The sequence below is a fragment of the Rhinichthys klamathensis genome, unplaced genomic scaffold (assembly GCF_029890125.1).
Source record: "Rhinichthys klamathensis goyatoka isolate OS25496 unplaced genomic scaffold, OSU_Roscu_1.1 h1tg000318l_1, whole genome shotgun sequence".
Taxonomy (NCBI): Eukaryota; Metazoa; Chordata; class Actinopteri; order Cypriniformes; family Leuciscidae; genus Rhinichthys; species Rhinichthys klamathensis.
This window is the reverse complement of record NW_026606834.1, coordinates 534760-553918: the sequence shown is the minus strand read 5'-3', so window position 1 is coordinate 553918 and position 19159 is coordinate 534760. Positions and strand designations below refer to the sequence as shown.

At 36.5% G+C, this 19159-nt stretch overlaps 1 protein-coding gene across 1 annotated transcript in view; it reads right to left on the bottom strand.

Annotated features, from left to right (window-relative positions):
* Nucleotides 1-2985: 2985 nt before the first annotated feature.
* septin10 (septin 10) overlaps nucleotides 2986-19159 on the bottom strand; it is a 30420-nt gene continuing 14246 nt past the window's right edge. The window contains exons 6-10 of the mRNA XM_056271340.1: nucleotides 15811-15907; nucleotides 13191-13359; nucleotides 8865-8997; nucleotides 7076-7260; nucleotides 2986-3111 (exon numbers count right to left, since the gene is read on the bottom strand). Coding sequence (XP_056127315.1) covers nucleotides 3096-3111; nucleotides 7076-7260; nucleotides 8865-8997; nucleotides 13191-13359; nucleotides 15811-15907 — 600 coding nt within the window. The 3' untranslated portion in view covers nucleotides 2986-3095. The remainder of the gene's footprint in view (nucleotides 3112-7075; nucleotides 7261-8864; nucleotides 8998-13190; nucleotides 13360-15810; nucleotides 15908-19159) is intronic.

Genomic DNA, 19159 nt, shown 5'->3' with positions numbered 1-19159 from the left:
ATGATGATGAAAACAGAATTTACCACATTTATAATGTTCAGATTGATCAGGCTTTTCCCCTTAACATCGATAGAGCAAATGTGAACAAGTCAGACCGGTTCTGCTCAGTTCTCGTATGCACAGATGAACATCCATAGCAAGACTTTCGCTCTAATCGAGCAAAAAAAGCCACATGAAGCTTAAACATGTCACTGAACTTTTAAGGAACTGTGATTAAAGGTGCAGTAAGCGATTTCTGAGAAACGCTGTTGATATTTGAAATCACCACAACAAACACACCCATACCCAAAAGGACACGCCCCTATCTTGATAGCCCCACCCCCAAATTCACAACCACACTAATACAACACAGCCACCAACACCCCTCCCCCTCCCTAATGTGTGGACACGCCCCTTACAGCTGATTGGCTACAGGTGTGTTTTAGCACTCGGGTCCACTTTTAACAACGTTTCTCAGAAATTGCTCACTGCACCTTTAAGTGGATTGGGATTAAAAACCAGAATAGTTCAGACTCTAGTCCTAGAGAACGTGATCGAATCTCACAGAAAGATCTCTGCAGAAGTTCTGCACATCATTAAATATTGTGGCTATTTACCACATTTATAATGTTCAGATTGATCAGGCTTTTCCCCTTAACATCGATAGAGCAAATGTGAATAAGTCAGACCGGTTCTGCTCAGTTCTTTCATCAAGTGCCGTATGCACAGATGAACATCCATAGCAAGACTTTCGCTCTAATCGAATCATGACCTGTCTGTTTCTTCCCGCTCTCCGTGTTTTCCGCACGCTCGCTCCTGGAAGTGCCACATCTCTTGTCCCGAGTCTTGTAATTGGAAATTTCAAATCTTCCTCAGCCGGCTGAAGTAACAAACCAATTCCCTGCCGAACGCGGAGAAGAGTCGCTCAAGACAGCCGGCGACGACTGACTATCTAAATGCAAATGTAGATGATTATGTCAAGAGCCCAAACACCAAATGAGGTTATTTCCTTCACTTCGGGCCACGTCACACTTCAGATTGGCTTGTTTGAAATTCCCCTCAAGACACGGAAGAGACCACAATCCTGGGAAACAATTCTGGGACAGTCCAGCGGCGATGAAAACGATCTCTTCCACGTCAGTCCGAGACAAGCAATTAGTCAAATTACATTTTTTTAATAATTGTTTTTTATGTCGGTCAAAAATTACTGATTTTTTTTGTTGTCAATTAAAAAAATGTACTATATTTTAGTGTACAATGTTTTTATGTAATATTTAGTATTTTTAGGCGGGTTTTTTTATACTAAATTATATTTACGCTGTATTTATAATCAATTTATTCACTTTTTGAGCGTAGACCTGAAAATTAAATTTCCAACTTAAACTGGAATCTTGAATGCTTTGGATCACAGACTGAAGTTCGGTCTCTTTTCAAAGACGACACTTGGCAGATTATTGCTGAAGTGTAAAAAGTGAAACCGAATTTTACTTGATTTATGAAAAATGCACAAAAATTCGTTTAGATTTATTGCTTTGATTTTCTTGCAGTTTTAGAGTAAAACAAGTTGTGTTACAAATTTGAGCCTAATATCGAAATAAAATTTGTTAATAAAAGATGTTGTTTGGTGGTTGTTTAATTAAAGATGTTGTTCGGTTGTTGTTTAATTTAAAATTAAATAAAAGATGTTGTTCGGCCGCAGTACCAAACGCTTCCACTAGATGAAATTCGTCTCCCATTCATTTCCAATGCGCTCATTTTTGACCGCGAGGAGCACAAGTGTGACTATTCTTTACAGGGCCATTTAACCTGTTTGAATCATGTCCATAATTTTTTTTGTGTTCACATATCAAGTGCTTTAAACTTTTGTCTAGCTTCATGCATTCTGTTTTTATCAACACTCGAACATACTTCTGTCAAATACTGTTTTCCGCCTACTGTATAGTAAGGAAGAACTGCGGTTATAAACACCGGAGCTGCAGACGTACAATAAGTGCATAATCAAAAATGACAGAATTTTTATTTAATTTCAATTAAATTAATGTACTATATTTTAGTTTTTTTATTTAAAAGTTTGTATTTTTAGGGGAGTTTATGGTACTAAATTATATTTTTGCAGTAGTTATAATCCATTTATTCATTTTTTAAAGCAAGACCTGAAAATGAAATGAAATTTCCAACTTAAACACTCATAGATCTTGAGTGGTTTGGATCACAGACTGAAGACTTTTTTCTCTTTTAGAGTGAAAAACGTTTAAAAAAAGTGAACTTAAAAGTTATAGAATTCTACGTTGTTTTTTTTTGTTATGAAAAATGCACAAAAATACTATTTCCAAAGCCATACATCTAAACAAGTTTTGTTCCAAATTTGAGGTTGATATCTCAAAAAATGAGTACGAGTTTGTTTGGGCGCAGTACCAAACGCTTCCACTAGATGAAATTTGACCGTGAGTGTGACTATTCTTCTCAGGACCCTTTAACCTTTTATTCCTTTTAATATTAATATCATTTAACCGTTTAATATTTTATCTAACCTTTTATTCAAAGGAATTTTTAGTCAAAAATAACCGAAGAGCACCAGAGGGTTAAATAAGCAGGCATCTGTGATTGAGATTTTGAACTGAAACCAGAACATTTGTCACAAAACACAAGAATTTGCAGAAAAATACAAGTTTATTTGGTTAAAACATCACCCAAAAAATAACACTGTTTAAATACATGTAACATACGAGTATAAAATGTGGAAAATAAAGGCAAGAAGGTAAACATTTGTGGTTAAGTTACTATAGTATTTCTGATGAATGTTTTTAGCCCTCCTCAACTATAAAAACACAAGTCCAGTAAACGCTTACCAGTAAAAATAGTAGATTAACAATTGTTCAAAAAGAGCATATTCTGTGATAAACCATTGCTTTGTGCTCATACGAAATTATTATTTTCATTTTTGTAGGCACAAAAGTGAAGTTGTGGTGTGTGCGTGATACAGTACCGTCACTGCGATATGCTGGTGTCATGATATTTCCATCCGCTACATCACTAACATACAACTGGAATCAATGTACATTTATAAAATGGTAAAACACTGATGTGCGTCAACATGCCGGTCATGATGGTCTTCTTCACATGAATCCAGAGCTGAAGGAGGAGAAACATGAGAATGTAATTATCAGTGCATTCCAGAGATTGCACAAACACGACGCCATCACACACACACATTGAGGACACACACATGATTTAATGCAACATGTCTAGGGCTGGGCATCGTTCAGAAGTTTACGATACCGTTACGATACTTTTTCCGATACCAATTTTATGCACAGATAATGTTTTATAGCAGAGGCTGTGACATTAATGTGAAGAGGGGAAAACAAGAAGGCTAAACTGTTGATGCAGCCGACCTGAAGGATAAGCACACTTTACAGGACACCTATTTTAATCAAGATACCTATTTTAATGCGAGTTAATTAAATTTCGTTTACATTTTTCTGGATTTGAATTGTTCTAGATAGTTAAATTATATTTATTTATTTAAAAAGTATGTGTAATTAATTGAAATCATGAAATTGTTCAATTTAACAGCAATTTATTAACTACGGAATCCCTGAACCGCAAAGTAAAAAAAATAAAAAATAAAAAAATAATCTAAAATTACGAGAATAAAGTCGAAATATTACTAGAATTATTTCCCGCAGTCTATGATTTTTGTTTTTGTTTTTTACATGGCGGTTGAGGGCTTCCGTAATTAACCGTTTAATTTGTAAAAAAAACAAAAACATTCTTAATGTTTTTTGTTTTTTTTCAAATTCAAATTTATTTTTACCCAGTTTTATTTTTTCTATATTCCATTTTAATGGTTTAAATCAAAAACATATCTAATTAATCGAATTCATAAAAACAACTTGATTGATTCATTTGCATACAATAATAGGGCCCTATTAATTTTTATTGTGCATTTTTGCATTTCTGGTAATCCACAAAAATTAAAGATTTTTTCAGTCGACACAGATTAATAATTCCTTAGGAACTCTGATAAACATGACAGAAAATACTGTGTGTTGGTCGGTTAATTAATAAGCAAATAAAAAATATTAGTTTTAAAATATGTATGGATATTTTTTTAAAAGGCAGGAAATGGCAAATTGATGTTAAATCACAACCGAGGGGTTTAATTATTATTATTATTATTATTTAGTGTACTTTTATTCACCAGTTTATTATCATATCTAAATATCTAACATTAACTACTTATTTATAATAAATTACATTCCCTGCTTTTTCACTGTTCATCTTATTTCCTTCTCCATTTGTTTAACATGTCTGCTTATTTTATACTGTTTTCTGGAGGTTCATTTTCCCCAAAACAGTCCAAATTTATGACAACAATAAAGCACGAGTCACATTTAGATTTAGTTTGGCTGAAGTCGAGTCGAGGCTCAAGGCTGATTGGTAGTTCAGTGGGTTCAGAACATTATAACGTGCATCTTCAAACCTGTAGGGCTGTCAAAATGGCTGAAAAGCTCAATTCTTTCTTAAATATTAGCAAAATTATTGAATTATACACGAATTCTGAAGGCAATACTTAATGTCAGAGGAAAAAAGGTAATGTATTGCCTCTTATGCCCACAAGAGGGCGCACACGAGTGCAACAAGCAAATATAAACCAAATCAAGCATTGCATCTTTTATTGAAATTAAATGACATTCACTTTTTAAAGTGCATTAACTTTTGAAATAATTGTTCTTAAATAAAACACATGCAAAGCACATGCAATGACTGTGGTAACTTTAACCATTGAAAGGATACTATGATTTTATCGCTTTTCTCATTCAAACTGATTTTCTTCTCCCATGAATATATGATTGACTTGAAGAATAAAAGCTGTATCATATACTTGGATATTTATATGAGCAATATCACGCTCATAGCCATGCAAAAAATATTGTTTTATCAATAAAATTAAAAATAAATTTCAATAATTCAAGCACTTTTTTAATAATAATTCAAATACTTCTTCATAAAAATGGCAGTTTTCAAAGGGTTTTTCATGACTTAAATTTCCAAAAGTCAAATTCAAGCACTTTAAGCACCTCGTACGAACCCTGTTATACGGTGACTTAGGCCTCGTTTACACTGGCAGTGAAATGTGACCCAATTGCGTTTTTTTGCTCATATGTGACACAGATCGGATGAGTTCGATGACCGTGTAAACAGGAAAAAACGGATATTTCGAGATCGGTTTCAGGCCTCGTTCATATGTGGAAATAAATCAGATATGTGCCAATGTGACTGTCATGTAAACGGGCAGATCGGAGTTTCTGAGGCATTAGGCTGCGTCTCCGTGGTTTAATGACGAGAGAAACCCCGACGCGCATCTGCAAAGACACGGACGGCCATGGAAACGTCATGTCGTCGTAGGACAGGAATGTGGACACACGTTGACACAACATATCAAAGGTTGGCTTGCTCATCCTAAAATTTCGTACCCACTGCGCCTCGTTAAAGCCCGGCACAATATGCTCCCGCCAGTCCTGAGGTCTCTCAATGATGGCACTCTTCGTCCTCCTCCGCCTCAAAATCATGGTGATGTTTGGCGCATATATCGCAGAGCTAGCACTAAGCATATTTCACGTTCGTCCATCTGTGCAAGAACCCCCTTTAAGCATGCGCGATGTTTCAGATAGTATGTCAAGTGTAAACACATTAATCAGATATGGGTCACAATCAATGTTCCCTCTAAGCTGCACGCGTGCAAACGTGTGGGGAAATCCATTTGATTGTAGTTTAAGTGAGAAATAATTGCAGTGCTCTGGTCCACCGCTATAGAGAGAAAACTGGTGAATGCAGTTTACAGGTTTCATAGAAAGAGAATGATGTGAGCGCGTGTGATTGGCAGTGAGTGTGTGTGTGGACCAAATACTGTAGCTCAATACGAGAGGCAACGAGAAACGCAAAGACGTGTGAAATAAAATCACATCATAATGTTTTAAAGAAGAGTGGTTTGATTAAAGTGGTGGAAATAACGGTTGATGGACACAGAACGGTGACAATTACACACACACCCGCGTGCAAACTCAAAATACATCATGCTTATGCTTAAATGGATGTTTTGTGTGGGGGGGAGTTTCAGGGATGGTTAGATTATAAAAGATTAGATTAGATTCACTTTTCTTGAAAATATTTAGCTATTAGATCTATTTAAATGCTTTGTTTTCATATTATAATAATATAATATGTAAACAAATTTAAGCATTTAAACTGATATATTATATCACTTCAAATACTTCAATTAGTTTTTTTTTATATTATATTAGGCCTATATTTTATTATATTATAAGCCTAAATAAAGAATCTCACAAGGGTATTGTTTAGGGCTCCTTGCCATTAAAAAGTTTGAAACCCCCTGCTAAAGAAAATATTGGAAATTCATAAGCAATAAACAATCATTCAACTTTGATGGTTTAATGCTTCCTGTACACAATTAATTGACTGTCAAAAACACTTTATGGTTTTCCCAAACCATCTCAGTGCAACAGCTTACTTTTCTTTTATACTATATTCTATTATTGTAAAGAACTGTCCTGCAGAAGATTTTGTCAATTATTTTTCATAGGATTTCTTGGTAAAGACTGTACAGTTAACAGCACTGTAAAAAAAAAAAAATCAGGTAACCTAAAATGTGCTTCATTTAGTGACTTCTTAATTTGTTAAGAAGCTTGTTTTTCGAAAATATGATTTAATACCAATAAGTTACATCAAGGGTCAAATAACATAGAAATGGCACATTCAAGTTAAAAGTTACAACTGAATGTTGAAACCATTGTGTTTCTACGTATGCTGTACAGGTCAGGTGTAAAGAATATTTTTGCTCAGGTGGCGAAAAATGTCCGCCCAATAGAAAAAAGTTTTGCTCAGCAAGAAAAAAAATTAGAGGGAACATTGATCACAATTGAAAGAACGTGTAAACGGACGGTCAAAAAAATCGGATATAGGCAACACATCAGAATTGGGCATCAAGACCTGCAGTGTGAACGAGGCCTTATAGGTGGATCTTCAAAGCTGCCTCTGTAACTGCGTTCAGCGCGCTCTGGGTTATACTCACTTCTTGCGGTCTTTGTCCTTCTTGTTGTTGGTGCTGGCGTTGAAGGCCTGGGCCTGCAGGAGCTCGGTGGCGGCTCTGCGCTTGCTGAAGGCGCTCATCTCGTCCTCCAGACTCCTGCGCTTCTCCTCCAGCTTGCTCTTCTCATCCGCATGCAGTCGCTTCAGCTGCTCGAACTTACCCTGCAACTGCACCGCCACAGCGCCAGATTCAGACTCTTTTATTCAATGCCAAAGCTATTTTCATGGCAAAAGTTCAATTACAAAAATACAAATATCACATAAAGGGTGAAACCTCGAAAAATTAGAATATGGTGCAAAAGTTCATTTATTTCAGTAATTCAACTTAAAAGGAGAAACTAATATATTATATAGAATTTCAAGCCTTTATTTCTTTATTTTTTGATGGCTTATAGCTTATGAAAACCCCGAATTCAAAGTTAGAATATTGTGAAAAGATTTTCATATCTGTAAGCCATAATCATCAAAATTAAGTAAAAAATAAAGAAATAAAGGCTTGAAATTCTATATAATATATTAGTTTCACCTTTTAAGTTGAATTACTGAAATAAATGGACTTTTGCACCATATTCTAATTTTTCGAGTTTCACCTGTAAATACAATAAAAACAAATACAAAAACAGCAAGTCTTATTATACAAGATTTTTTAAATTAACATATGATAAAAAAAAATACAAAACCGTTTCAGGCATAATCTTAATAAATATGTCCTTAAGTGAAGTCACTTCATAAAACCTTGTATTAAGTCCAGGACAATGCAATAAAATATGTTTGACAGATAAGGGAATCTTACAAAACATGCATAAAGTTGGGTCTTTACCTTTAAGTCAAAAAACCATGGGTCAAACTTGTGTGACGACATCTGGAAGTTGATTTTTTTTTTTTTTTAATGCTTGCCTTCTTTTTTTTTTTCTTCATATGTGTTGTTTCTTAATTTGTTTTATATTGTATTTTCTGTTTTGTATGAGAGATGTGTTTTTGTATATTCTTCTGTACAGCACTTTGGTATACTTCGGTCTTTTTAGTGCTTTATAAATAAAGTTTGATTTGATTTGATGGCTTTGCGAACCTACAGGGGAAACTCGAAAAATTAGAATATGGTGCAAAAGTTCATTTATTTCAGTAATTCAACTTAAAAGGTGAAACTAATATATTATATAGACTCATTACATGCAAAGTGAGATATTTCAAGCCTTTATTTGTCATAATTGTGATGATTATGGATTACAGATATGAAAACCTTTTCACAATATTCTAATTTTGAATTTGGGGTTTTCATAAGCTGTACGCCATAATCATCACAATTATAACAAATAAAGGCTTGAAATATCTCACTTTGCATGTAATGAGTCTATATAATATATTAGTTTCTCCTTTTAAGTTGAATTACTGAAATAAATGAACTTTTGCACCATATTCTAATTTTTCGAGTTTCACCTGTAGGTTCGCAAAGCCATCAAATCAAATCAAACTTTATTTAGCGATGTGTGTTTGAACCGCGAGAGGCGTCGATTGCCGTCAGTACGTTGTGCGTCAAGTTCAAGTCAAGACATGTTTTAATATTTCTTTTGTGACGTCAGAAACACCGTGTTTTTGAGACTGTCTTTGGTTTTTTAAGCAGAAAATACTCAGCAATGCTGTCGACTGATGAACTTACACATGGTTTGTCTTAAAGCGTATTAAAAACACCACATACACATATAAACAACATTAAACGCTGGACTTTAACATTAATAACCCTGAATGCGTGGCATCAGTCATGAATGTCGTACCTCTCTCTCCGCGTCTTTCAGCTCGGCCTCTTTCTCTTTCACTCTCTGGACGAACGTCTGCCGCATTTCTTCCTCTCGTCTCTGCAACTCGCCCAGAAACTCCTGCCGCTTCGCCTCGTACGTCTGCTGAAGACTGATGTGGAGAAACTGCTTCAATACAAAGTGCTTCATTCACAGAATATCAGCAGTGAACCTCACGATTTGATTAGATTTCAGTGAACCATCACAATTTAAATGCATCTCGATGATCTGTTGTTGTTAATCACATAAAGCTGTAATAAAATAACTGAATCAGCAGGTCTGATACACCCGTGTTCATTCAGTCGCATCACAGAAACATTAAACCGTGTTAAACAGCTCCTCTCGACTTCAGTTTTTGAGACCTGCATGAATGAAATTAATACAGTCTGTCCATGCAGAACAAACTTGTACAATCTCTAAATAAGTCATGCATCTCAGACTCTTTATGTACTAATATATCAATACATTTGAATTAGAGGTCGGTCGATATTGGAATTTGCTGATAGGATTATGTCAAGTCAGCTTTATTTCTATAGCACTTTATCCAATAGAAATTGTTTCAAGGTAAGAATGCAAAATTCATCAAATATGAGACAAATTCAATTTATGCTGTAAAGCGGCTCTAAAGTGTCATTATTCAGTTCAGTTTAATTAAAGGCAATACAAAGAATATTGTGCTGATGGTTTTAATTATAAACAAGCTTAGAATTCACAAGGACTCTTATTTTGAAATATATATGCTGACTACTTTTAGCTGCTCATTTACTTGGGATTATGCCAATTAATTAATGAGAATTCATTGATTATAAATGGCTCTGAGCCTGTAGAAAGTGCAACTGAATTAAAACATGCAGCGTTTACATTTATTTTGATTAATCACCACCTTCTGCATTTACATTTATTCAATTAGCAGCTTTCATCCGAAGTGACTTACAAATGAGGAGTTAGTGATTAATCTAAAATAAATACAGGTTTTTCATCCCCAAATTTAAGATCTCTTAAAAGTAAATTTTTAAAGACTTTTATTATGCTATTTAATATATTTAAGACTTTTAATGGCTTTAAATTGGATAAACCTGAATTAAATACTTGGATGCACCAAAAAAAAAAAAAAAAATCCAGTTTTTCTGTCCCCAAATCTAAGACAACTTAAAATATTCATTAAGACTTTTGTTATGCCATTTAAGAAATTTAATGGCTGTAAATTTGACCAAACTGAATTTAAGACTTTTTAAAGGACCTGCAGGAACCCTGTTGTCTTCTCAAACTTTAAAAACTCTCTCTTTGTGGCCTTCAAATCACTGAGGGTCTCGCTAAGAAAACCAACAGGGCCATTAGTAGAGAATCTGGTCCTCCAAGTGTGTGTGAGAGTTCAGGAGGATTTTCTGGCTTCTGTTTTGAAAAGCCGAGAAGAAATGCGTGGAATGTCCTTGTGAAGGAGGTTAAACAAACGGTTCCCATGCTCCCTTCTCCAAACCGCCTCATTAGTGCTTACGCAACAGTGGCATCTTACTTTTCCTTGCATGCATATTAAGGAAATTATATTTGATTTAAGAACAATTGTTTCAAAAGTGAATGCACTTTAAAAACATGTCATTTCATTCCAATAAAAGATGCAATGCTTGATTTGGCAATACATTACCTTTTGTCCTCTAACATCAAGTATTGCCTTCAGAATTCAAATATAACTCGAATTTTGCTAATATTTAAGAAAGAAATTCGAATTTAGCTTTTCACAGGGTTCCCACACCTTGGTTAACTTCAAATTCAAGGACCTTTCAAGGACTTTCCAGGTCCAATACCCTCAAATTCAAAGACTTAATGTGGGAACACATTTAATGTGTCCAACAACAAACGTCAAGGTACCATTGTGGTAGTTTCGTGCACGCGTGAACGTCATGGCAACGTACAACACAAAGCATGTCACGCGGGAAACACTTAACCCTTCTGTTCTGTTCGATTTCTGTGTACTCCCCTTATGGACCGGGTCAAATTGACCCTAATTGGATTCAATACAATTCCTCAAAAATCACACTATGAAAAACAACAAAGATTTAGATACAAACTGTAAACTTTTAATATAAGCATTTGTCAAACATTACAAAAACATTATATCTGAAAATATGATTTAAGAAAATGTTTTTAAAACATTTTTTAAAACAGTTTTGTTTTGACAAAATTGGAAAATAAACAGTATACTGATTTTTTTGCATATGTTTTTTTTTCCTTTTTTTTTTTTTTTACATTTTATGCTTTGAACATCGTAACTGAACAAAAAAAAATTGCTGTATAATGAAAATTTTTCATTTTCCTAAGTTAACTTTCCCTAGTTTCCTAAGACCTATTTTCCTAGTTTCATTATTCACTCACTGGGAAGTGAGAAACCAAACATAACAAAAACATACATCAAATAAATGTTTTTTATTTATTTTTTGGCTCTGTGAATCTGCCTTTGAAAATCCTACATAAAAGTTTTGGTTAAAAGCTAGGTATTTTAGATATTTTGAATATTGAAATGAGAGCTTATTTTACTATCTGTGTCTGACAAAGATTTTCATCTGTAATTTGCTAATAATTCTAAACACTGTAATTTTATCTTTTTCAAGTGTGTTTGGTTAGGGTTAGAGCACTTTTAGATGCACTTGCACGTTAGAACTGGAGTTGAAGTGCCCTGACATACAGAAAATAAATGTTTTTATTTTGTGTCTGTACAGTTGCTTTTGAATGGCTGTCTATGAGGGTCAAATTGACCCGCGAACATCACGAACGTAACAGTAATTTTGTTTGTATATGTCAAAACACATCAGCATGTTGAAACTTTGCATGCATGTTCATCATGATAAATGAGAAAAAGTCACAAAATATCAAGAAAAAAAATAAAGGTTAACCAGTATTTCCAACAACTTGAAAATTGAAACGGGTCAAATTGACCCGCAACATAACACAAGGTTAACGTAACGCGCAAATGCATGTAACTAACGTAAATCAAGCAAGCTAGTGTGCATAGGCCACGAAGTGTTGGCGAAATAAAACATTTGCAATAATATGGAATTTGATCAAATCACAAAATAAATTCAAGCACTTTTAAAGTACCTGTATCTATGTGTGTTTATTTTCAGAAACTTTCCAGGTCCTTGAACAAATGTTTTCAGGTTCACAAACTTTCAAGGACCCGTGGGAATCATAGACAGTAAAAGAAATGGACACAGTGACCCCATAGACTTCAACGGAGAAAAGGGAAGCCCATTAAGCCTAGTTCACACTACATGATTTTAAGCCCGATATGCAAATCGTTGAGCCCAGAAAAATATCTAGCATGCTAGATATCCAGAGCTGTCGCACGACTCAAGCTTTCGTCATTCTTCGCTGGGTATTGGCGCGCGTGCTGTTTCGCGTCATTTCCGGTTCGTTTTATCGCGTGATTTTTCGTGACAAAACGTGGTTTGTAGACAAGATAGAATCGTTGGGTGACCGAGTTGTTGTCAACGCGTGTAGTGCGTTACCTCCTGTTGCGGATCAATCACGGTGTGTCGTGTGGTCTGAACAGCTCAACAACTTGAACACTCCTGATTTCACAGAGAGCAAGTCATGTAGTGTGAACCGGACAGTTCAGCCCGACGTTTTAAAATCATGTAGTGTGAACTAGGCTTTAGAAGCACTCTCTTCCTGATGGCCGAGCGACTGCGCCGGCACAAACTGAGCTTGACGACGGAGATGTGACGTGAGCAACCGTTCTGACCTTCTAGTAGCCTAGCTGTGCCAAGTCAAATCTGAAACGAATCTGTTGTTGAAATATTTTGTCCCGTTGTGTTTATGAACTCTCTATCTATGGGCTTCTGCCTTGACTTTATGCCTCAATGTCCACCCGATTGCCTCAGACAGTAAAAGATTGCCTACGAGCTTCTCCTTCTGTCTACACGGTAACTTCTCTACTGTGCGACAGAGCGTCGCGTGTTATGACGCAATCGTTAGCCTATTTTTACAAAAGCGGCTTCTACGGGGCCATAACGTAAGATACAAGGTAATGGAGCCTTTTATACATTGTCGTGTTTCTTTAGAAATAACCAATGGACAAATGGATCTTTAAACGCCTCAGATGTAAAGTTATTCACTGTCAAAGTGACGCCAAAATGAATGGGAGTCAATGGAATGCTAACAGCTAACGGTCTGCTTCAATGGCGTCCCCCGAGCGAAGCTTCAGTTTCCGGCGGATGGATTACCCCCCTTGGTGGGAACCCTGTTTTCAGCCATCTTGCCAGCCCTAGTGAGCAGTCGCTGTGATGCGCCGGGAGACGAACAGCTCACCTGACGGGTTTGCACTCTGGGTCGGTGTCTTTGAAGCCCATCTCCTCCAGCTTGCAGCGTCTGTAAAGCTCGTAGTGGCGCGTGTGTGTCTGTTCCCGCAGATCCTCCATGTTCACGCAGATCAACATCTCGCGCAGCTTCACGAAGTCGCAGTGGTTCTCGTTCTCCACTGGAAGACAAACGCGCAGACGGTTACGAGAGCATGAGGTCATTATATCCTGCAGCATTTCAAAATAAGAAACAAAACAATGATATCATGATCAGGGGACTTTTAATTCCAGCCCGTCCTCGTAGACTGAGATTCGCAAGCGTTTATCATCAATATTGACTAGGGCTGTCACTTTTTGGGAAAAAATCCTGTTCGGTTTTGTTCATTGAATCGATTGTAAAATCGATTTTCCATGTCTAAAGACGTTTCCATTTTCAACACCAAATACAGGCAAATCCACGGACACCTAACAGGCATTAGGCCGAGCGTAAAGAGGCTTGAGACGCACAAGTCAGCAATATTCCTGATGATTTATTGGCGTGAAGTTTCAGCACAATGACAAACAGGAGCGCAACATTCAGGGATTGACATTAACACCCTCGACTCGCCAAATGCGCGTACAAATGAACTTTGGCGGGAAACGCTGTCAAATCACGAGCCAATCTGGCGTGTTTCTATGTTTACTCACTTTGCTGGGGAAGTTCGTGTAAAACAAATCTGCGCGGATTTAGTGCAAATCCTCAACTCGTGATCCTCATGATATATTAATACAGCGGATTGCAGAATCTGAGCATTTCTGGCTTACTTGAACACACACACACACACAACAAATAACGGCGCGCTTGTTCACTTGCATTGAAGTAATAGCGAATATTAAAAAGCATTTGGTGAACAGAAAAGACATTGTTATTTTCCAACACCCTACATGTTCTGTGTCCTGTACTGATCTGTCCACCTAAAACACACTTTTGGTAAAAAAAAAAAAAAGGCCGTTAAAATCGATTCCCTATTTTCGTTTTCGATACTTGTGTTGGTTGGTCCGACCGATTGTGCAATCGCTTTTCGAACATAAAGTGACAGCCGTAATATTGACTCACTTTACGTGTCACTCAGACGCTCTCAAAAACCTTGATTTGAAGGTTTTAGTATTTGTATTTAAAGCACTTCATGGTCTTTCCCCCACTTATATTTCAGATCCTCCACCCAGATATTAATGATCGTTTCCAAAAGCTCAAGGGTGACCGGGCTTTCTCAGTTCTTGGTTTAAAGCTGTGGAATATCTTACCTTTTTCCATTAGATCATCCCCTACTCTATGCATATATGTAATATATATAATTTTGAAAAATGTTGACGGCGTGCACATGCGTATTACGTGTCTAGTCTATAGGGATGCGCGTTTGAATATATATGTGAGCAGACGTGTAGTCCTTCTTTACAAATTGACCAACAAATTTCTTGTCTGGCCTTAAAAATGTATAATACAGAATTATTTATTGCTTCCATGTAGCCATGTGAACTGTAATTATTTTGACAGCATTTTATCTGTACAGAAGTAAAGGGAAGGGATAAAGGAAAATGGTTTACCATGTCAACACATGTTGTCGGCTGTAGTCACTTGGAATATTTTAACGATGTTTTTACTAACTTTCTGGGCCGGCAAGTTTCAATTATAAGAGAAGCCTATGGAGGAGTGATCCAGCTCTCAGATTTAATCAAAAATATCTTAATTTGTGTTCCGAAGATGAACGAAAGTCTTACGGGGAACAACATGAGGGCGAGTAATTACTGCGGCTGTCACTTTACGTTCAGAAATCGATTGCACAATCGGTCGGACCAACCAACACAAGGGAATCGATTTTAACGGCCTTTTTTTTTTTTTACCAAAAATGTGTTTTAGGTGGACAGATCAGTACAGGACACAGAACATGTGGGATGTTGGAAAATAACCATGTCTTTTCTGTTCACCAAATGCTTTTTAATATTCGCTATTACTTCAATGCAAGTGAACAAGCGTGCCGTTATTTGTTGCGTAGTGACGTGTGTGTTCAAGTACGCCAGATATGTGCAGATTCTGCAATACGCTGTATTTAATATATCATGAGGATCACAAGTTGCGTATTTGCGCTAAATCCCTGCAGATTTGTCTTACGCGAACTTCCCCAGCAAAGTGAGTAAACACAGAAACGCCAGATTGGATCGTGATTTGACAGCGTTTCCCGCCAAAGTTCATTTGTACCCGCCTTTGGCGGGTCGAGGGTGTTAATGTCAATCCCTGAATGTTGCGCTCCTGTTTGTCATTGTGCTGAAACTTCACGCCAATAAATCATCAGGAATATTGCTGACTTGTGCGTCTCAAGCCTCTTTACGCTCGTCCTAATGCCTGTTAGGTGTCCGTGGATTTGCCTGTATTTGGTGTTGAAAATGGAAACGGTTAAGACATGGAAAATTGATTTTACAATTGATTCAATGAACAAAACCGAACAGGATTTTTTCCAAAAAAGTGACAGCCCTAGTAATTACTGACAGAATTTTCATTTTTGGGTGAACTAACCCCAAGTTTAAGAGCGTTCATGTAAACGCACTCATTGACCTGTCTGTCAATTGCTGGCGTTTTGTAATCAAAGCCTCACCCTGCACGACTCCCCAGGGATACTGCCTCGCCTTCACCATTTTGTTTCCGATGTTCACCTCCTCCGTACTGCCAACAACAGCAAACGGAAGATGACCCTGGAAGAGCAAGCAAAACATTGACAAACATTGACATTGAACACTTACAAAACACACTATCCTTCAGTTTTAAAGGGTCATGAAACACTTAAACTACATTTGCAGTCATTCTCTGCACATCAGAGAAGCATCTATTCATTTTAACTCTTGGACAAAAGTGGTTTTAAATCTTAATCTTTAATTATTCATGAGACTGCGTGTCCTTTTCCTATGAGAAGACACTTCTCTTAATTATTCACGCTTTTCCTATGACAGATGCAGTGGGATCACGTACAGTGAGTGTGAGATGCATTCATGGATCACAAGCGATTGTTTGGTTTTGCTTTGTAAGTGTCCATAGACCAGTGTATCTGTGTATCGGGTCTTTAGAGCTACTTAAGGGGTCAAATTTGCTTTGATCTTGTGACATCTAAGAGTAACATTAGAGTCACCCTGAAGTCAACCATTTTATCCCTCATCTTTGATCACCAAAATAGCATATTTAAACGTTTTTTTCCTTGAAAAAGATTCTTCATGCCTGTATATATTTAAGAAAAATGTGCTATTTATATAAAAAATATTTATATAAAAGAAAATTATGTATAAATAATTAAATATATATATTAGTGCTGTCAAACGATTAAAATATTTAAATCGCGATTAATCGCATTAATGTCATAGTTAACTCGCGATTAATCGCACATTTTTATCTATTCTAAATGTCTCTTGATTTCTTTTTGTCCCATTATTTTTTCTCATTTTAATGCTCTTATCAACATGGAAAAGTGGATCGGCTTGCTTTGTGCAAATGTTTTTTATTGAAAACAACATTGGCATATACAGTGTTCAATTTCACACTAACATTCTCACTTGGAGCAAATAATCTCTCACACAATGTAACACTGTCCATCAATAAAAGGGTGAAAGAAATACTGACGAGGTCCTGATATTGGCGAGGGGGCGGAGAATTCGCATCAGCCGTGTGTGTGTGTGTGTGTGTGTGTGTGTGTGTGTGTGTGTGTGTGTGCTTGGCCATCATCAAGTGGTGTTTCAGACTGGACGTGCTGCGATGATGATAGCTCAGTTCACAACGACAAAAAAATAATTTTGCAACTTTTTAAAAATAAACTTTCAATTCAGAATCTTATTGGCCTCCATTTCGGGGTCTCGCACTCGTCATCCACTCAAAACGCAACGTTAACCTACTATATGGCCGGCTCGCAACAAGTGTGTTTCCGGTCTAGCTAGATCCGGTGCTTTCAGACAGGACGCGGAATGCGCGGCGCTACGCCAGTTTTCAAAACTTTTTGGATGCCAAAAGCGGCAAAAGTTGAACTATTTAGAATTTTGACTCTTGCGCTTTGGTCGACGAAGCAACAAAACGTCCTCGCGCGGCGCAAGCCATTGAAATGAACGGGTTTCATAGCGCAGCGCCACGCAGCGCCGCGTCCTGTTGCAAAAGCATGTGAAAAAAACTACAAGGTTTGCTAGGCCAAAAAGACTGTTAATCGCGCAATAAAAAAATGAATCGCGTTAAAATGGGTTTGCGTTAACGCCGTTAATAACGCGTTTAACTAACAGTCCATATTTAAAAGTTTTTTCCTTGAAAAAGATTCTTCATGCCTGTATACATTTAAGAAAAAAAATATTTATATATAAAAGAAAATTATGTACAAATATATATATATATATACAGTATATACATCAAGGGCTGGGAGGAAAAATCAATTAATCTAGTTATGGCGATTTTTTATTTATTTTATGATTTAAAAAATCTGTTTTTTTTTTATTACAGAATCGATATTAATTCAAATTAAATTGCTTTATTTTTGTCCTTGCTTATAGACGAGGTTGACAGAAGTCAGCCACTTTTGTTCCAACAGAGGATGAAATGTGTTATCTATGAGTGTTTAGTGACGTAATATCCTTTTTAAGTGGATGCGTGAAAGAGACGTGAGACTGAACGCGCTGCTCGTATGCTGAGAGAGAGATAAGACGATTCATCTTTAAAAAACTGTGATCTCGATTCAAACACCCACGCGATCTTTCATTTCGTCTGTCTGTTAAACTTTGACAAAATCATATTGCAACACTTAAATCTGTGTTGGCGCTGCCCCGGAGAGAGTCGTCATGAAACAGCTTCACAAAAGGTCTTTTAAACCTCATCATAATAGTATAATTATTTCTGTTATTCAATAGTTCAAATTATCACAGAAGTACTGGGATAAAAGTTTAAAGTTCAAATATAAACACTGATGTCTACGGTAGCGATCAAAATAGAGTAAATCAGCTTTTGATAGCGCCGCTTAAAATAACGCATTTACCGATTACATTGTTTGGCCACTAGGTGACGACAAGTGACTGTTACAAAATGTATTTGTTATTGAATAATTTATTCAAGAGAATGTAGTATTGTATGATGCTTTTGAAATAAAAGTCAGAAAGATGTGATGAATTGTTTTTGTAAATATGACTTACACTTATTCAGGCTTTACATCAGGGGTCTCAAACTCAACTTAACTGGGGGCCGCTGGAGGTGGAGTCGGGGTCAGGCTGGGCCACAAAAAATAGTATTCAAGTATTCCAAAAAAGGAGCACAACTGATCCAATCTTCTCAATATTTATTATTAACGTTTCTTCTGAACTGTTCCTCTGAATTTGAACATTCCTTTCTGTACATGATTGGTTCTTCATGAGCTGTCCTTCTGACAGTTGAAGTTCATTTTACAAACTTTCTTTGTCTATAACACATATTTGTGATATTTATATTTGCTTATGTCCTTTTTATTTTCTTTATACAACACATTAATGATATTGAATGTTTTTTTTTTTGGAAGGCACATTTCCTTTTATTATACTTAGAAAAACAATTATTGCTTTTGAAATACAAATATTTGCAGTCATGTCTGCCCGTCTTATTGAATTATTTCTACACATGTATAGTGTCTCAAATTACTGACTGCACAAATCAAAGCAAACCTTCTTATGAACCTGTTGGACACATATTACAAGCTCAAAATGATTATTCTCACATTGTTTTAGGCAGGGGTCTCCAACACGTCGCTCGCGAGCTGCCAGTAGCTCGAGGCCTGATTGGTGGCAGCTCGCCAAGGGGCCGTTCACATATCGCGCTCACATATTTTGCCCGCTCAAGTTCGTTATTTCAAATGTAGGCGCGTGGCAAGCGCGCTCATAATTGAAGCGACGCGCTCATTTTTTCCAGGCGCAGTATGTTTGTACTTCGCGGTTGTCTATGACAACTATTGACAACAA